General features: G+C 43.8%; 1 protein-coding gene across 2 annotated transcripts in view; it reads left to right on the plus strand.

Annotated features, from left to right (window-relative positions):
- LOC126299380 (GTPase-activating Rap/Ran-GAP domain-like protein 3) overlaps positions 1-18,420 on the plus strand; it is a 1,486,407-nt gene that overhangs the window by 1,398,595 nt on the left and 69,392 nt on the right. For both annotated transcript variants that reach the window (XM_049991244.1, XM_049991245.1), the window contains exons 16-17: positions 4,076-4,174; positions 12,425-12,591. In XM_049991244.1, coding sequence (XP_049847201.1) covers positions 4,076-4,174; positions 12,425-12,591 — 266 coding nt within the window. The remainder of the gene's footprint in view (positions 1-4,075; positions 4,175-12,424; positions 12,592-18,420) is intronic.

Raw genomic sequence — 18,420 nt, forward strand, 5'->3', positions numbered from 1 at the left:
CGAATAATGCAGTTATAAAGATCTATCAATCTATAACATAGGTTTAAAGGAACATCATTTATGGTATTCATTATATTCATTTTTCTTTATTTTAATGAAAGATATGATAGCATTTATGTAATGCTGCTAATTGTGAAACACGAATTGGTGCATTATGTGTTATTAACAAATCAGCAATCATATCTTTATATGCCTTGAAACAGACAATTAATAGGCTTTGGCCCTTAAGCATAGTGTTTTGGTCAGGGCCAATCACTCTTCTACACAGACACCTTTCTCGAGCCCAGGAATCGAACGCGGTACCCCACCTACAGTAAGCAAGTTTTCTGGCATTGAACTATAGGACTAATTATACCTGTAAAGTGGTTGTTTTCAAGCGCTAGTCTTACATTCAGAGGGTCCCCTCTCTGTTGGTGTGGAGTCCTCTTTACTGTTCTGCTTAGGAAATCCTTTCGGCGTCCGTGGTATCCGGGATTAACTAACGACAACGGAGGCCATCGTGTGTGCGCCACCTGGTACGTCGCTTTTATGTAGATTGGTGTTACCTGTACTGACATGCATTTTTTGCTGTGCTTGATGTTGAGGTTAGTCTTCGTTAGGTTCCTTTTGGAGCTTTTAGAAGTATGTACGTTTCTCAGTACCTGGCGGAGTAATCTTAATGCTATTTTGTCGAAAACTGATATTTTGAGACCATGGCTATGTACAAACTACATGTTTATTCTTGCAGAAAAGATAACAGCAACCAACCACCTCTTATTATGATATTTGTACGCGAATTTATATCGTTTTAAACCGTTATGAGTCACAATTAGAGTTAAATAAGACAGTTTCTCAGACCATGTGGTGGTTGCAGGATCACTATCCCAAGAAATTTTCACTACATGTGGGAATCAAAAGTGAAAACTGATGTAAACTACAACAAACTGTATGAACAAGCCGTCTGATGATGAACCTATCGCTTCGAAATTGGTAACGGTGTTATTTATGTAAATAAATAGCATTACAAAAAGTGATTGGTTGCTATTATCTTCTCTGCAAGAATCAACCAGTATTATGTCGTTCGATTAGTTCTGTTTTACTCTCACATGTTTCAGCGCTTTCTGTGCTATCTATAATGGGTTTTAATTTTTTTCTGAAAATTATTATTACATATTAACTTCTTGCGGATGTTATATGAATTTTTGGCTTTAAGTTATTTACACTTACAAAGAAGCAATAATTGGACGTCAAATATTACGTTTGTTTACATATACTGTTAAAGGCACAAGTCACAAAAGGGGAAGAAAGATCACAGCATGAAGAAAATCTGGAAAAAACGTAAGTAACACTCTAAATAACGCGATAGAATACAGTTTGAAATGAACGAAAAACAGGGAAAGTTTCGTTGCTTGCAGGTGACAAGCTATAGAATGCGTGGTAGATGTAAAACTACAGACACGCATAACGAAGAATGTCATATGAGATATGTGAGTAAATTTATGAGTGGCGATCAAAAAGTTTCCGTTTGAGGGCCTTGCTGCACGTTTGTGCAACGTAGCGCCATCCCGATGCTGGTATATATGCACCGACATGTAGACAAGGGATTTGCGTGGCATTCGTGTCTTCCCGGCATGCGTGCGGTAAGTACGGAACTATGGCGACGTTATTACCGAATACGAAGGCTGTCGAAGGACAAACATCGGTAGACGTCCATCGGAGGATGAAGAATGTGTGTGAGGGAGCATGTCTGTCGAAATCCACCGTTAAGGAATGGTGTTCCATCAGAAAAGCATGTGCAGTAGGCAGTTAAGGATTTCTTCACGCAGCAGGACGTTGTGTTTTACCGCACGGGTATCTTCGACCTGTTGCATTGATGGGATGATTACCTCAATGCTCAAGAAAATTTTGCTTAATTGGCATACCAATTCTAGACTGTAAGGCCCTCGAACGGAAACTTTTGATCACCTCGCTTATATCATTTCCAAGTTAGTGACCTAGACGTAAATTATTCAGCATGGCGTTAAGTGTACGAGATATTCTGTGACCTGTGTTCCTTAAAGTTCCTTACTGTATATGTAAACTAACGTAAACTTAGGCACCTTATTATCGTATCTTTGTACATGTGAGGAACTTTCAGCCAAAGACGCATATAACCTCCACAAGTAATTAACATGTAATAACAGTTTTCAGAATAAAAATAAATAAAAACTTCCTGAAGAGAGTATAGAAAGTGCTGGAATATGATTAGGTAAAATAAAACTAATCAAACGATGTCTAGCATAAAGCGGAATTGCATTCAGATTCTTAAGTAATTAATTGATCGTTTATAAAATCATCTTAAAATAGTGGGGCACAGCTTGTGTAGAAGATATTTTGTTGTAAGATAACCACACCAAGCGTACAAAATTCTTTGTTTCCTTATTCTTCAACTGTTTCGACCTGTCAGTCATCATCTGGCAGATAATTTTTAAAAGTTGTTCACGGGGTATGCCACATTTTTTGGGAGTCATCAGTCTTTTGCCTGGCTTGATGCGGCCCGCCACGAATTATTCACCTGAGCTAACCTCTTCATCCCAGAGTAGCAGTTGCAACGTACGTCCTCAATTATTTGTTCGATGTATTTCAGTCTCTGTCTTCTTCCACAGGCCACATGTCTACAACTTTAAACTGTACTCCATGACTGCTTATTGCTGTGCGAATATGTGGCCCTTCAAGCGGAATGACCGCCAAGTTTGTAGACAAGCGGTTACTTGCAGTTCTCGCACCCGCTGAACCCGGTGCGCCACATTTGTTCAAAATGGCTCTGAGCACTATGGGACTTAACACCTGTGATCATCAGTCTCCTAGAACTTAGAACTACTTAAACCTAACTAACCTCAGAACATCACAACATCCATGCCCGAGGCAGGATTCGAACCTGCGACCGGAGCGGTCAAGCGGTTCCAGACTGAAGCGCCTAGACCACACGGCCACACCGGCCGGCGAGACAGTTGTTATTTTCCTTTGTCTCCTCCAGTAGCGTACCACGCTACTTTGCTGTCAGATTTTCGATTCGTACAAGGATCGCAGACGTATACCTGCAAATAAACAAAAACACTTATTACGTAATTTTTTTTAATGTGATAATCAAAGCTTCATTCCTACCCCACGTACGAGCAATTGGTCTTGCAAAGATGTGCTTGTTCTTTACTTCAGAGTTGTCTTCAAAGTACCCTTAAGACTTACAGAATACCACTTTATAACTGAAAGCATTCAGCGATAAAATATGTATTTCGATTTTTTTAAAAGGAATTATTCTTAAGAGCCAGTGCTACGAATTGCTTCGTGCCGTGCAGTCATCAAGGGTACACGAGTGGGCCTTCGTCTCCGAAAGCCCATATCGATGATATTTCGTTGAATGGTTCGTACTTTGATATTTGTTGATGGCCCAGCACTGAAACCTGCAGCAATTTTCGGAAGGGCTGCACTTCTGTCACGTTGAATGATTTTCTTCAGTCGTCGTTGATTCCGTTCTTGCAGGATTCTTTTCCGGTCGTAGCGATGTCGGAGATTGGATGTTTTACCGGATTCCTGATATTAACGGTACACTCGTGAAATGGTAGTACGGGAAAAATCTCCACTTCATCGCTACTTCGGAGATTCTGTATCCCATTGCTCATGCGCCGACTATAACACCACGTTAAAACTCACTTACATCTTGATAACCTGCCATTGTAGCGGCAGAAACCGAGCGCCAGATACTTGTTGTCTTACACATATAGGAGTTGCCAACCGCAGCGCGGTATTCTGTCTGTTTACATATCTCTCTATTTGAATACGCATGCCTATACCAGTTTCTTTGGCGCTTCAGTGTACAAATATTTTCAACACTTCCTCGAGGTAATAATTGAATGTAACAGTAAATTTTCCGCAGCACATGCGGGAGTAATTTAGTGTATAACAGAATATGTACAATATATACCAATAATTTCTCGTATGCTATCAAATTTCTGTCTACTACATAGAAACGTAACGCGTAAGTAATGTGACAAATGTATTAGAACAATTATTATTGCCTGCAGAATTATACACATGCTACTATATTCTTCTTTTGCAGAAAGCACATCTCATCGACTAATATTTGACAAGACAGTTCCCGTGAAGCAGCTTAGCGTCATCGAAGCACATGGCATACTCCTTCTCAGAGCTGAAAAAGGTTTGTTTTGTCTTAGAATACCATGAAAAAAGCTAAACGTAATTATATTCTCAGCTCGGCTTTCCATTGAAAATCCATCGAGAAAGATTACTTTTATGAGAATCGTTAGTCATAAGCATTTTTCACATTATTTCAGTTCTACGTAAAAAATCTTTGTAATCTGTTTGTCACTGAAACCACAATATTCTGAAGTAATAAACAATAAATCATCATGCAGTGTGCCGTTTCTTTTTTGTTGATGTAACGTTTTCATTAAACCTGTAGAGCCGCCACAAGTCACGTGATACTTTTTCTTTATTTTGGCATGTTTCACTAAACCGACGTGAGCATCTTCAGGAATTACGTAGCCGAGGCCCTCACTTTACAAATACCGGGCTCTGTATAGCGCCGCCGTCATATATTTGTGTATGAAGGTGGCTCTATACACGGCCCGATATTGCGGTTCCCGGCTGCGTAGTTTCTGAACATGCTCGCGCTGGTCGAGAGAAACATATAAAAATAAAGAAAAAGGTATATGCGACTTGTGGCAGCTCTACAATTTTAGTTTCTAACGGTCGCTTTTCCTCTGCAGGCAAAAGCTTGGGCTCGCTAATGTTTTAATACCAAAGGCAGACGCCATCTTTCTCATTAGAACAATGTAAACTGCCAAGAGATGGATATGAGAGGTATCTAGGAGTTATCTCTATAAGTGCTAAGATGAGAGAGACAGAACTTTGTCACAGTTACCAAAACAAAATGTTTAATAAGAAAGAACAGATCCAATCCGCAAAAAATATTCATGAAACATTATATATATTTTCGTATGAATTAGATATATTTATGTTAGGAACAAGCTTAAATTTTTTAAGAATTGGACACTGTCCTACGGAAACACGCAACATTATAAATTTGTCTATAATAATTTATAATGTCAGGATCACAAAATTACTAGAAAATTTAAATTAGCGATTTTGACACTTCATTGCCATCTTCAGATATGATAATTAAGCCACTAACAGCTTCGTCATGATGTTTAAAAATTTTTTGTTATGCAGTCTGAATCTCATAAATTGCTATGTCGTCACGTGGTAAAAGAGACGGAAATTAAAATATTGCCTTTTTTCTCTTTATATGGGGCATATAGAAGAGGTGGTGGGGGAAAACTAAGGATGTAATTTATACAATTGATTTTTTTTTTAGTATGGTCACTTTTATGTTGGTATTTTTGGTTCACCACATTTTATAAAATTTAAGTTTCAGTGTTATCTTAGAGAAAATTCTGTTTGTACGCTGCCAGAAAAAAATGTTACAACCTCAAGGACAAGGTCATTTTGCTGATATGTGAGGTGACAGGTAATTCATCATTGTAGGAGTATATGATAACAAATTCAGACCGAATGAAACACACGTCACAATAAAGTGTGTCCAAAGAGTCGCATCAGTACACATTGCGCCCCTTCTGGCAGCAACGCAGGCGTGTATTCTCTCATGCAAATGATCATAAAGAAGCTGAATGGCATCCTATGATAGATTATCCCAGGCACCTTGCGCATTTTGTTATGATTCGGCAATAGTTCGTGCAGCCCCAGGAGAACGAGCAAGTTCCCACTTCAGCATGTCCCATACGTGTTCAGATGGTAGTAGCACAAGGAAAAAAGCCTGTGCAACGCAGCAGGCGCTGACTACTTCAGCCTGCAGAAACACTGACCGCGAGTTGAAACTCATGTCCATACAGCCTGGTCCTGGACCGGTGTACCGTTGGCGAATGCACTCTGGAAGAGGCAGCTCACCAAGTCGACTCCATACCCACGCGTACGTCCGTAACTCGAATACAGACAAAAGCTACTCTCATCACTGAAGACAATATAGAGCCATTCCACACTCCAGTAGCATGGGCAGAGGCACACGTGATCTTAATCCTGCTGCAAACAAACGGCTCCCAATGGTGCCTGATGACACAGCAGTGCAACATGTGACTGGATTTCAACCCTGGATTATGTTCGGTCAGCCACCGTTGCTCGCACATCGCTTTGATCTTGACGTACGTCTGTCCTACACAGACGTGCAGAACCTGATCAACAGGTGTAGGAATGTTCCTCAGACCATTGTTGAAAAACAGCAACCCACGTCGAAATGATGGAAGCTGAACAAATAAATTAAAATTTGTGCCACAGCTACGATTTGAACCGAGATCTCCTTGCTTACTAAGTAGGAATCTTAACCATTACCCACTGCAGCACTATGGCTAACATTTCTACGTTAGCCGAAGTGCTGTGGTGGTGCAATGGCTTGCATTCCTGCCTACTAAGCGGTTAGTCGCCTTACGGCACGCTAGCGGCACGGACGTCTTGTTTACGTCCTCGCCGCGCAGCTCGCTCGCAGAGTTGTTTACATGATTCTGCCATCTTAGCGCGCTATATTTCCTTCGACAGAGAATGGCTTATGCCCACAGAATTCCCGACCAAAATCACTGGAAATCGAACAGTTTATCAGAGATGAAGTCAAGACTGATAGCGAAGATCTTGTTGGCATCCACCTGTCTATAGTGAGCAGTGTGGTGTACGTGAAATTGGTTAACGAAGACCTGTGTGAAAAAATTCTAAGTGCAACTCGAAGTGGTCTTAAGTTCCGTCACTCTGATGGACACATCGGTGACGTTAACTGTGGAACATGTGGGATTGGACTGCAGACGATACGTGTATTTGAACTCCCTTTCGAGGTGCCATCAGAGGTAGTGGTTTCTGCATTCCGCCCATATGGAAAGGTGATTAGTAATACAGCTGAAAAGTGGATTCGGTTCACTGCATACCCAGTTCTCAATTAAGTTCGACAGATCCTCATACAGCTAACCAAACATGTGCCGCCCTATTTATATATTGGTAGTTGCCGTGCAATTATTATTTATGATGACCAGCCGCAGACATGCTCGGAATGTGGCAAAGAAGGACACTTCCGTTCCGGCTGTCTGCAACGCAGAATCACACAGCTACTGCCTGGGGACCTGCCCGCCACGAAGGCTCCGACGACGCCAATGCTGACGTTTGTCGAAGTTCTCCATAACGACCCCCGAGCGCGATCACCACTGGCTCCTACTACTGCCACATCGTCGTCTCCGGTACTGTCTCAAGCTGTTGCGGAAGGACCGGCCCCTTTGCCTCCTCCTCCCGACATTTGCAGTGGTGAGCAATCTCAAGGACAGAGGATGGCCCTTGACTCCATGGTTGCGCCTACCGATGCTCTCGTGCCATAACATCCGGATCCACAGGCGTCTTCGGACACTGAGGATCACGTGCGCAAGCAACGGTCGCCGAAGAGACGTCGGAAACGGTGGATCACCCAGTCTCACACCTGCAGGACGCAGACGATGAGGATCACAACTATCAAGATGTTCCCCCGATGGGCGATTCCGTGGTGGAAGCACCAGTCTACACCCCGTCTGAGGTACAACTATCTTTGCATGCACCAGACGCTGTACCTATGGACATTGAACAGCAGCTGAGCCAGCACAATTCTTCCACCGCCTTCGGACTCCACAGGTACTCCACTGAACGCACTCCATCAACGCACCTTTGCGTGGTCTGACGATGTCGACGACGGAACACCCGCCGTTGAGACAACAGCGAATGCTGCTGCTCCAACCCACGACTGCTAATCGACAGGGTTGCTGGATGGGGATGTGCAGCCTACTGGGACAACATTCCTGTTCTCTGCTGCCCTTCGTGCCTTTATGAGCGTCCCAGTAGTCCCAATTCCACGACAAGCTTACAGGATTGCCTCCATCAATGTCAACACCATTGGCACCCCCGTCAAACTACAATTTCTCCGTGAAATGTTGAGGGCGTCGGATCTTGATGTTGCCCTTTTGCAGTAAGGTCGCCTGGCGACGTTTCCTTATATCTATGGCTATGTTTCTTACCTCAAGCCGTGTGCTGACGGTGGCCGAGGGACATCTATTCTTTCAAAGAAAGGCACTGAGGTAGACGACGTGATTTACCTACCATCTGCTAGGGTCCTTGCTCTGACTTTCCACGGTGTCCGAGTCATCAATGTTTACGCTCCCTCGGGCACGGCCAAGGGACGGGAACGGTCGCGATTCTATTCAGAATAGGTCGCTCCTTTGTATGTAGGCCGCTAAGGCCATATTATTCTTGGCGGCCACTTCAATTGTGTGTTATCCCAGAACGACCAACATCCCCATTTCACCACATATCAGGAACTCAAGCTGCTCGTGCATGAACTGAACCTCACCGATACTTGGAACCGCGTGCATGGTGACCAGCCTGGAACTACGTACGTCACCAGCCATTCAGCAAGTCGTCTTGACCGTGTCTACGTTTCCCAAGGAATCGTAACTGCCACGCTCGACGCTGAGTTATGGCCTACCGCTTTTTCCGACCATATCGCCTACATTTGCACTGTTTCGCTGCAGAGTCAGAAGGTGTGGCGCAGTGGAGACCTGTGGAAGCTGAATGTCGCCCATCTCAAGGATCCGGAATGCAGGCAGGTCGTAGAAACGACGTGGAACAACTGTGCGAGACGCCATCCAGTGTATCCTTCAACACTCCGGTGGTGGATCGACTGCACCAAGCCTGCTTTACGTCGTTCGATGATGAAATACGGTCGCGACAACATGCGGTGGCAGCGACACACCATGGAATACTGTTACACAATTCTCCGCGAACTCTCAAACCGTGTCCCTTCTGTTCAACGACAGGTTGAAATTCGACCAATTAAGGCGAAGATAATTTCTGTTATGCGTCACCGCACAATAGTACGCGCAAGATGTCACGATTGTGTGCTAGGAGGGCCCCCGTCCATGCATCGTATTATCCGAGAGAAGCAGCGGTGTCGGAGAAAGCTGGTCAACGCCCTCGACATGCCAGATGGTCGTCGATTGACGTCCCAGAATGACATCGTAAAAGCCTTTGTGGATCACTACAACCTGTTCTATGCAGCAGAGGACCAGAAGATGGCGGTAACGACTGATGTCCTCCGTTCCTTGACAGGTACCCTGGACGAGGCTGCTGCGGAGATTCTCACTGCGACAATTACCGCTGATGACGTCACCGATACTCTTCATAAGGGTGCGGCGAACAAAGCCCCAGGTACAGGCGGGTTCCCGCTGGAGTTTTACCACACATTCCATGACATCATGGGCTCACGCTTGACTGCGATGTATGAAAAACTGATGAACCCTGACCTTCTCCTCCGACCCAAATTCGTAGAAGGCTTGCTTATCCCGGTCCCCAAGCCGTCGGCAGGTCTGGAAGTTGGACATTATCGGCCGTTGACCATGTTAAATTGTGACTTAAAGATTTTTACCCGGATTCTTGCCGCTCGCCTTTGGCGCGTCATCCCTCAAGTCATCTCTCTGGATCAAACGTGCTTTGGAAGTGACAGTAACATTCAGACGGCACTCAGTGATTACCGTGACGTCATTGACCTGGCCACGACCTGCCGCAGTCGTGGTGCCTTAGTGACAGTGGACTTCGACCACTCCTTTGACAGAGTGAGTCATGACTTTCTAGAAAACGTACTCAGACGGATGGCCTTTCCCCACAGGTTTAGACACATCGTCTTGCGGCTTCTCCGAGGTGCCACGTCGCGAATGCTGGTTAATGGCCGTGTGGCGGGCCATACTAATGTCATGCTGTCGCTCCGTTGAGGATATCCGCTGTCGATGCTGCTTTTCGCTATCGCCCTTGAACCACTGTTACACGATTTGAGAAGCCGACTCACAGGGGGGGGGATGCTTTCGTGTGCCGCGCCTATGCAGATGACGTGGTGTTCGTGGTTCTACCGGAGGATGAAGTGCGAGAGGCACTGGCATGGATCAACCAGTACGGGACTGCTACGGGCAGCCGGGTGAACCTGACGAAATCTAGAGCTATGTCCGTCGGTAGAGGCCTTCCAGCAGAGAATGTGGCTCCATTGCCATTAGTGGACAAGCTCAAATGTTTGGGGATCACTTTCACGCGTGATATACAGCGCATGATCTCATTTAACTACAAACGCCTGCTTCAAGTTACGCGCACGAACTTTTGTGGCAACCTCCTGAGAGCACTGGACATGTTACAAAGGGTGGATTTTGTTAACACTCATCTAGTCTCGCGACTACCCCATTTAGCACAGATTTTACCGATGCCAAAGCCAATGGCACACAGACTTGATACGGACGAACATCGATTGATGTGTGGATCTTCTCCAGAGGTGTGGCAGCTGATTCAGAAAATGCTTGTCTTTCTTCTACACACGGCTCCCCATGCCATTACACCGAAATCTCTTCTGTTCCCAGATGAGACATATTTCCCACGTACGAAAACCAATGCTGTGATTTGGATAAAAGGTCTCTCGATCTCTTATTTGTTCCATGAAGGTGATAAGATGCTTTTTGGACGTTCCTGCAAGATAGCACTACGTTTCTCATGCACCATCCGCGATACCGTCAGTACTATGCCAACTTTTTGGGTAGTGCCTTCTTCGATCTCCCCCCCCCCCCCCCTTCAGCTGGGGTGTCACAATATGAGAAGGGGATTTCAGTGAGAGTGTGTAATACTAGCGCTCAGTCCCACGTACCGGCAAATGCAATATTCTTCGTGAAGGCGTGCCTGGAACATTCCTGACTGCCTTAGGATTCAGAGCGCGTCTACAGACATGTTGGTGGGACATGGATGCCATTTTGTCTGTTCTGCCAGGGGGGCGTTTTCTTCAATTTCTATCATTTCCTTTATAATTTGTTTGTTATTGATGGTAATTACACACAGTTGTTTTTCGCGTCCTATGTGATCTCAGCAAATATGTGTATAATTAGAATAAACAAAAGCAAAGCGGCCTTGATTCAAGTCCTTAGTATGGCAAAAATTTTAGTTCACTTCTTCTGCTTCCATCACTATCGTAGATAAATATGAGACTCAAATGTCTCGAGGAAAGTCTAATTATAACACCACTGAAGCACTGAGCACAGCTTCTGGAGCGATCTTTCGATATATCCATCCAGTTTCCCGCAGGCCCCCAGTGTGACCCGATTTAAATGACTGAAGCTGTTCAGCGGGAGTACGTACTAGTCGGTGGGGCATTGTTGTACCGTAGAATGAATGTTGTAAACACTTTTCACCTCTAAACTCGACACAGTTACTACGGAGGGTGCACAGACATGCCACTGAACATAGCTCTTAAGGATGTTACATTTTTTCCGGCCTTGTATTATGATCACAGGACATGATAGCTGCTTCATATGCAGTATGTTCGCTTCAATGGTGGACTTTACTTTGTTTGACGAAGCCGAAATGGCTAATGAGTTTGACTGTACCATGACATGTAATCGCGTGATATATACAGGGTGTTCTGAAATTACCGTTACAAACTTCCAGGACATGTAGAGGGGAGTGAGCACATAATATTTTGAATAGCCGCCCATGTCCGGTAACGTACCGTTTCCGTTCTATGACGGTTTCATTTCAGATGTTTAACTCATCCACTTCTGCTTGAGGAATTGGATTAGGCGTGACGCAGTGTAATTATTAAGTAATTATTCGAAAGGGAACATAACTAAATATCCATTTATTAATTAAGCACATTTGTTTGTGTTAACACTTAAACATTACGTATTTACATTATTCCAAAACAAAAAATAAACGTAGCATACTGCACGTACACAACGTTAAGTTTAAGTGTTAATAACACAAGTGAGCTTAAACGATTAATGGATGTTTCGTTATGTTTTCTTTCGAGTCGTTACCTAATAACTGTACTGTGTCACGCCTAATTTAATTCCGCGATCAGAAGAGAATGAATTAAACATTCGATTTGAAACCGTCGTAGAATGGAAACGGTACGTTTCCGGACATGGGTTTCTATTCAAAATATTATGTACTCACTTCCCTCTGCAAGTCCTAGAAGTTTGTAACAGAAATTACTTGTATAATGAAACACGCTTCTACTCAGCTCTGAAGATGGTCATTACCGACCAAAATTAATTACTTGATTACAAATAAGCATTGTGATCAAAGACTGGAATTATAATAAAGCAAATATTTTCCTGGACCGCTGAAAACCTTTTCTTGAATATGTCAGAACTTGTAAAAAGCAGCATATTTTGCTAAAAAAGATCTTTACCAAAGAATACACTACTGCATTCCTCATACTCGAATGACTTAGGACCAAACCGTATTACATCCATTATCCTCTTTACAGCACGAGAAAAATGAACAGTACTTCTTCAGTAACAGGGCCATCTACAATAAATATCACCATAATTCCTTTCATTTGCAGGTCGTGAATGCAAGATCCACGTGTTTCGACTGTCAGACTTCGATGGCGAAGGTGGCCCTCCTCTACCGGCCAGGAACCGCAATGATCTCAAGGACTTCCGCCTGGAACGCACCAGGGGCTGCACTCTGTACGCCACAAGCAAACCAGGAGGATCACATCTCCGTGTGGTACGCAAAACACCTCATTCTCCCACTCCAGAAGTGTTCTTTCCCGACTAATATTACTCATCCCCTCCTGTGAATTTTCTTACATCATCTTAATCATAGTAGAGCAGTAACAGCACCTCTTACATACGCCCGAAACATTCCCGGTAGACGCTTGCTACATAACAACTCACGAAGAACAATGTAAGTGCGCGACCGTCAATGTGACCCTGATTTCCATCGTAGATGTTCCTTCGTGTCACGGAAGAACATGTAGACATATCATTCGTTCCGCATTGCACAGAGTAGCCCAGAAAAATGCATACACACTTTAAGGAACGAAAATTATTACTTATGTGTTCATTTTACATTTAATAATTGATCACACATGTTGTACAACCTTCAGTTCAGCACGTGGTTACTTTAAATGTTCAAAATGCTCACCGTTGACGGCTATACACGTAAACAGAACGACGAGCGGTCGTCGCAACTACGTCAGTCACTTTTACAGTGGAGATCGCTGCACATGTCGCTGTAATCTCCTGGCCAAGTTTCCCCAGCATGCGTGGCTTACGTCGATAGACGTTATCTTCCACAGTTCCCCACACGTAAAAGTGCATAGGCGTTAGATCTGGCGACCGTGGAGGGAAGTCAATGACCCCTCCCCCCCCCCCCCCCCTTCGTCCAGTCCAGTGCCCCAGAACATTGTAATCCAAGACAGCTCATACAGCTAGATGGTAGTGTGGTGGCCCCCCGTCCTGTTGCTAGAAGACCTGTTCATCAGCTCCATAAACCGCACTTATACCTGGCAAAATTGATGTGCATAATATTTCCGGACACATTTCTCCAGTGGCAGTAGCATCAAGGAAAAAGGGTCCTACGAAGCCCCTAGATGATAGTCCACACCATACATGAACCCCTGGTAGATTTACCACTTTATGCACATAAACGTGCGGATTTTCCACTGCCTAGTACACACAGTTATGCCAATTCACGGTTCGATTAAGTTTAAATTGTGTCTAGTCACTCTAACTACCTTCATCACAAATTGTTCGTCGAAAATCCAATAGTCATGGGCGACTGGAATGCAGTTGTAGGGGAAGGAGTAGAAGAAAACGTTACAAGAGAATATGGGCTTGGGACAAGGAATGAAAGAGGAGAAAGACTAATTGAGTTCTGTAACAAGTTTCAGCTAGTAATAGCGAATACCCTGTTCAAGAATCACAAGAGGAGGAGGTATACTTGGAAAAGGCCTGGAGATACGGGAAGATTTCAATTAGATTACATCATGGTCAGACAGAGATTCCGAAATCAGATACTGGATTGTAAGGCGTACCCAGGAGCAGATATAGACTCAGATCACAATATAGTAGTGATGAAGAGTAGGCTGAAGTTCAAGACATTAGTCAGGAAGAATCAACACGCAAAAAAGTGGGATACGGAAGTTCTAAGGAATGACGAGATACGTTTGAAGTACTCTAACGCTATAGATACAGCAATAAGGAATAGCGCAGTAGGCAGCACAGTTGAAGAGGAATGGACATCTCTAAAAAGGGCCATCACATAAGTTGGGAAGGAAAACATAGGTACAAAGAAGGTAGCTGCGAAGAAACCATGGCTAACAGAAGAAATACTTCAGTTGATTGATGAAAGGAGGAAGTACAAACATGTTCCGGGAAAATCAGGAATACAGAAATAAAAGTCGCTGAGGAATGAAATAAACAGGAAGTGCACGGAAGCTAAGACGAAATGGCTGCAAGAAAAATGTGAAGAAATCGAAAAAGATATGATTGTCGGAAGGACAGACTCAGCATACAGGAAAGTCAAAACAACCTTTGGTGACATTAAAAGCAACGGTGGTAACATTAAGAGTGAAACGGGAATTCCACTGTTAAATGCAGAGGAGAGAGCAGATAGGTGGAAAGAATACATTGAAAGCCTCTATGAGGGTGAATATTTGTCTGATGTGATAGAAGAAGAAACAGGAGTCGATTTAGAAGAGATAGGGGATCCAATATTAGAATCGGAATTTAAAAGAGCTTTGGAGGACTTACGGTCAAATAAGGCAGAAGGGATAGATAACATTCCATCAGAATTTCTAAAATCATTAGGGGAAGTGGCAACAAAACGGCTATTCACGTTGGTGTGTAGAATATATGAGTCTGGCGACATACCATCTGCCTTTCGGAAAAGCATCATCCACACAATTCCAAAGACGGCAAGAGCTGACAAGTGCGAGAATTATCGCACAATCAGCTTAACAGCTCACGCATCGAAGCTGCTTACAAGAATAATATACAGAAGAATGCAAAAGAAAACTGAGAATGCGTTAGGTGACGATCAGTTTGGCTTAAGGAAAAGTAAAGGCACGAGAGAGGCAATTCTGACGTTACGGCTAATAATGGAAGCGAGGCTAAAGAAAAATCAAGACACGTTCATAGGATTTGTCGACCTGGAAAAAGCGTTCGACAATATAAAATGGTGCAAGCTGTTCGAGATTCTGAAAAAAGTAGGGGTAAGCTTTAGGGAGAGACAGGTCATATACAATATGTACAACAACCAAGATCGAATAACAAGAGTGGACGATCAAGAACGAACTGCTCGTATTAAGAAGGGTGTAAGACAAGGCTGTACATCGAGGAAGCAATGATGGAAATAAAAGAAAGGTTCAGGAGTGGAATTAAAATACAAGGTGAAAGGATATCAATGATACGATTCGCTGATGACCAAAAAAAAGGGAAGTTTGTGCGGAGAAATAATTGTTTACAAAAAAATCTATATGTATGCTGTGATAAAGCCGTATTGCGTGCCATACTCCTTCAAATCTAGTTCACGGTCAAGTGGTGCTGGCTGCTCTAGAACGTTTGTGGTCATTTACCGAATAGTCGAAGACAATGGAAGCTCCACTTGCCACATCTCTGACCGTCAATCAGTCTAGAAAAGAAGCAGAGAAGCATTCTCCTTCAATTTCTGCCCAGTACCGATATTTGGTTTGTTTGCAGTGCCTCATGCCGCCTGTCCTCTTCCAAGGTTAATCGGTATACAGCTCCTACATGTGTGGGCTTACCTCATAATAGCTGTGTCAGATTGGGTACGCGACATTACTGAATGTTTCCTGCCGCAAGGGTAGAGTCGATAAGCGAACGGCCGGCCGGAGTAGCCGAGCGGTTCTAGGCGCTACAGTTTGGAACCGCGCGACCGCTACGATCGCAGGTTAGAATCCTGCCTCGGGCATGGATGTGTGTGGTGTCCTTAGGTTAGTTAGGTTTAAGTAATTCTAAGTTCTAGGGGACTGATGACCACAGCAGTTAAGTGCCATAGTGTTCAGAGCCATTTGAACCATTTGATAAGCGAACGTCCATGCATTACATCTTGTGAAGTGCTGAATGAAGACAGAGCTGTCCCAGACGTTTATACAAGGAGGTGACAGAAGTCATGGGTTATCTCCTAATATAGTGTCTAACCCCGTTTTGCCCAATGTAGTGCAGCAACTCAACGTGTCATGGACTCAAAAAGTCGACGGAAGTCCCCTGCAAAAATACTAAACCATGATGCATCTATAGCCACCCATAGTTTGCGAAACCGTTGCGGTGCAGGATTTTGTACACGAACTGACCTCTCGATTATGTCCCACAAACGTTCGATGGGATTCATGTCTGCCGATTGGGGCGGCCAGATCATTCGCTCCAACTGTCCAGAATATTCTTCAAACCAGTTGCGAACAGTTGTGGTGAATTATCGGTTCAGTTTCTAACAACCCTACCACAACAAAGGTCAAAATTTTAATAACGATTGTGGTGTTGCTCACGCTGCTAAATACTGCATTCTCGGGCAACATCAGTCATGTTATGTGGCAGGTGTCATTAGAGCACAGTTAATAGTCATTTCATGTAATAATGAGAAAACTAGGCACTCATCTTTTTGTGTTTCCCACGCTGGTGTCGTATTATTATGTCTCAATCGTTGAAAATCTAGGTGATTATGACTCCAAGCTGGGATGCAAAGAGGCCTAGATTTTATTCTGCTATATTCAAAAGTTATGTAAATGCGCTTCACAAACCATCCTTGAAGATTACACTTTTGCTGGACAGTGGTGATGTAAAAAAATAATCAGCACTCCGAAATTGAGTTACACTTCCTTTTAATTACTTTTATTGCAATATCACTTAAACACAAAACATCACTTCACAATACAAAACATACTTGAAAACATCTCTCTCACAGTCACTGTTAAAGTTCACATTTTATAAGCGGACTACGTTATGCGTCTTTCCAGCAAGACGTCCAACACTTGACTTACTCAACGTCCGACTCTCTAACAAGTTAACAATTTACTAACTATCGCTTACGCGCCCAAAAATCAGAGTTACCAGTACGTTAAACATCATAGTGACAAAAGAAAGAATACACATAAGTATAATATCATTGCAATATAAACATATCGATGTATCACAAATGAAATCAAATCTGAATGTTGTCTCAGAAATATGTTAAGTAGTTAACAGAAAAACAGTAGAATATTACTGGTACCGAGAGGTTCAGATGAGGTGCCGTAATGGTTACGTAATTCAAGTACCATTACAAGTTGGACGAGAGGGCGCAGTCCGTTCAATATAAACACACCCCACACCATTAAGGAGCCACTGCCAGCTTGCACAGTGCCTTGTCGACAACTTTTGTCCACGGCTTCATGGGTCTGCACCACACTCGGATCCAAACATCAGCTATTACCAACTGAAATTGTGACTCATCTGACCAGGCCACAGTTTTCCAGTCGTCTAGGTCCAACCAATATGGTCACGAAACCAGGAGAAGCGCTGCAGGCGATGTGCTAGCTAAGGCACTCGCGTCAGTCGTCTGCTGCCATAGTCCATTAACACAAAATTTCGCCGCACTGTTCTAACGAATACATTCGTCGTATGTCCCACAATGATTTTTGCGATTATATCATGCAGTGTTGCTTGTTGTGAGCACTGAAAACTCCACGCAAACGCCGCTGCTCGCGGTCGTTAAGTGAAGGCCGTCGACGACTATGTTATTCTTGGTGACAAGTAATGCCTGAAATTTGGTATTCTCGGCACACTCTTGACACTGTGGATCTCGTGATATTGAATTCTCTAAAGGTTTCCCAAATGGAATGTCCAATGTATCTTTGCTCCAACTACCATTCCGCATTCGGCGTCTGTTAATTCCCGTCTGCGCCCATAATCACGTTGGAAACCTTTTCACATGAATCACTTGAGTACACTCCCCCGATGCAATGCAGTTTTATACCTTGTGTACGCGATACTACCTGTTGGGTTGGCAGAAGAGCCAACACCGTGTTACGAAAGGAGGCCGAAATGCACGCGTTTTAGCTCACGCGGCCGGCCAGAATGGCTGCACGGTTCTAGGCGCTACAGTCCAGAACCGCGCGACCGCTACGGTCGCAGGTTCGAATCCTGCCACGGGCATGGATGTGTGTGTCGTCCTTAGGTTAGTTAGGCTTAAGTAGTTCTAAGTTCTATGGGACTGATGACCTCAGATGTTAAGACTCATAGTGCTCAGAGCCATTTGAACCATTTAGCTAACGCAGGCTGGCGTGAGGAGGGAAGAACTATACTGACGTGAGGTCTGGAACATGACAAGGAATTAGAATTCAGAAAGCGGACGTCATTAGTTGATACTTAACTTTAATGCGTTAATGATGAACGTCGCTCTTGACGGTACATGATTCACAATATTAATATCAACAGTAACTGAATATGGCGCCTTGCTAGGTCGTAGCAAATGACGTAGCTGAAGGCTATGCTATACTGTCGTCTCTGCTAATGAGAACGTATGTAGTCAGTGAACTATCGCTAGCAAAGTCGG

Source organism: Schistocerca gregaria, chromosome X (genome assembly GCF_023897955.1).
Source record: "Schistocerca gregaria isolate iqSchGreg1 chromosome X, iqSchGreg1.2, whole genome shotgun sequence".
Taxonomy (NCBI): Eukaryota; Metazoa; Arthropoda; class Insecta; order Orthoptera; family Acrididae; genus Schistocerca; species Schistocerca gregaria.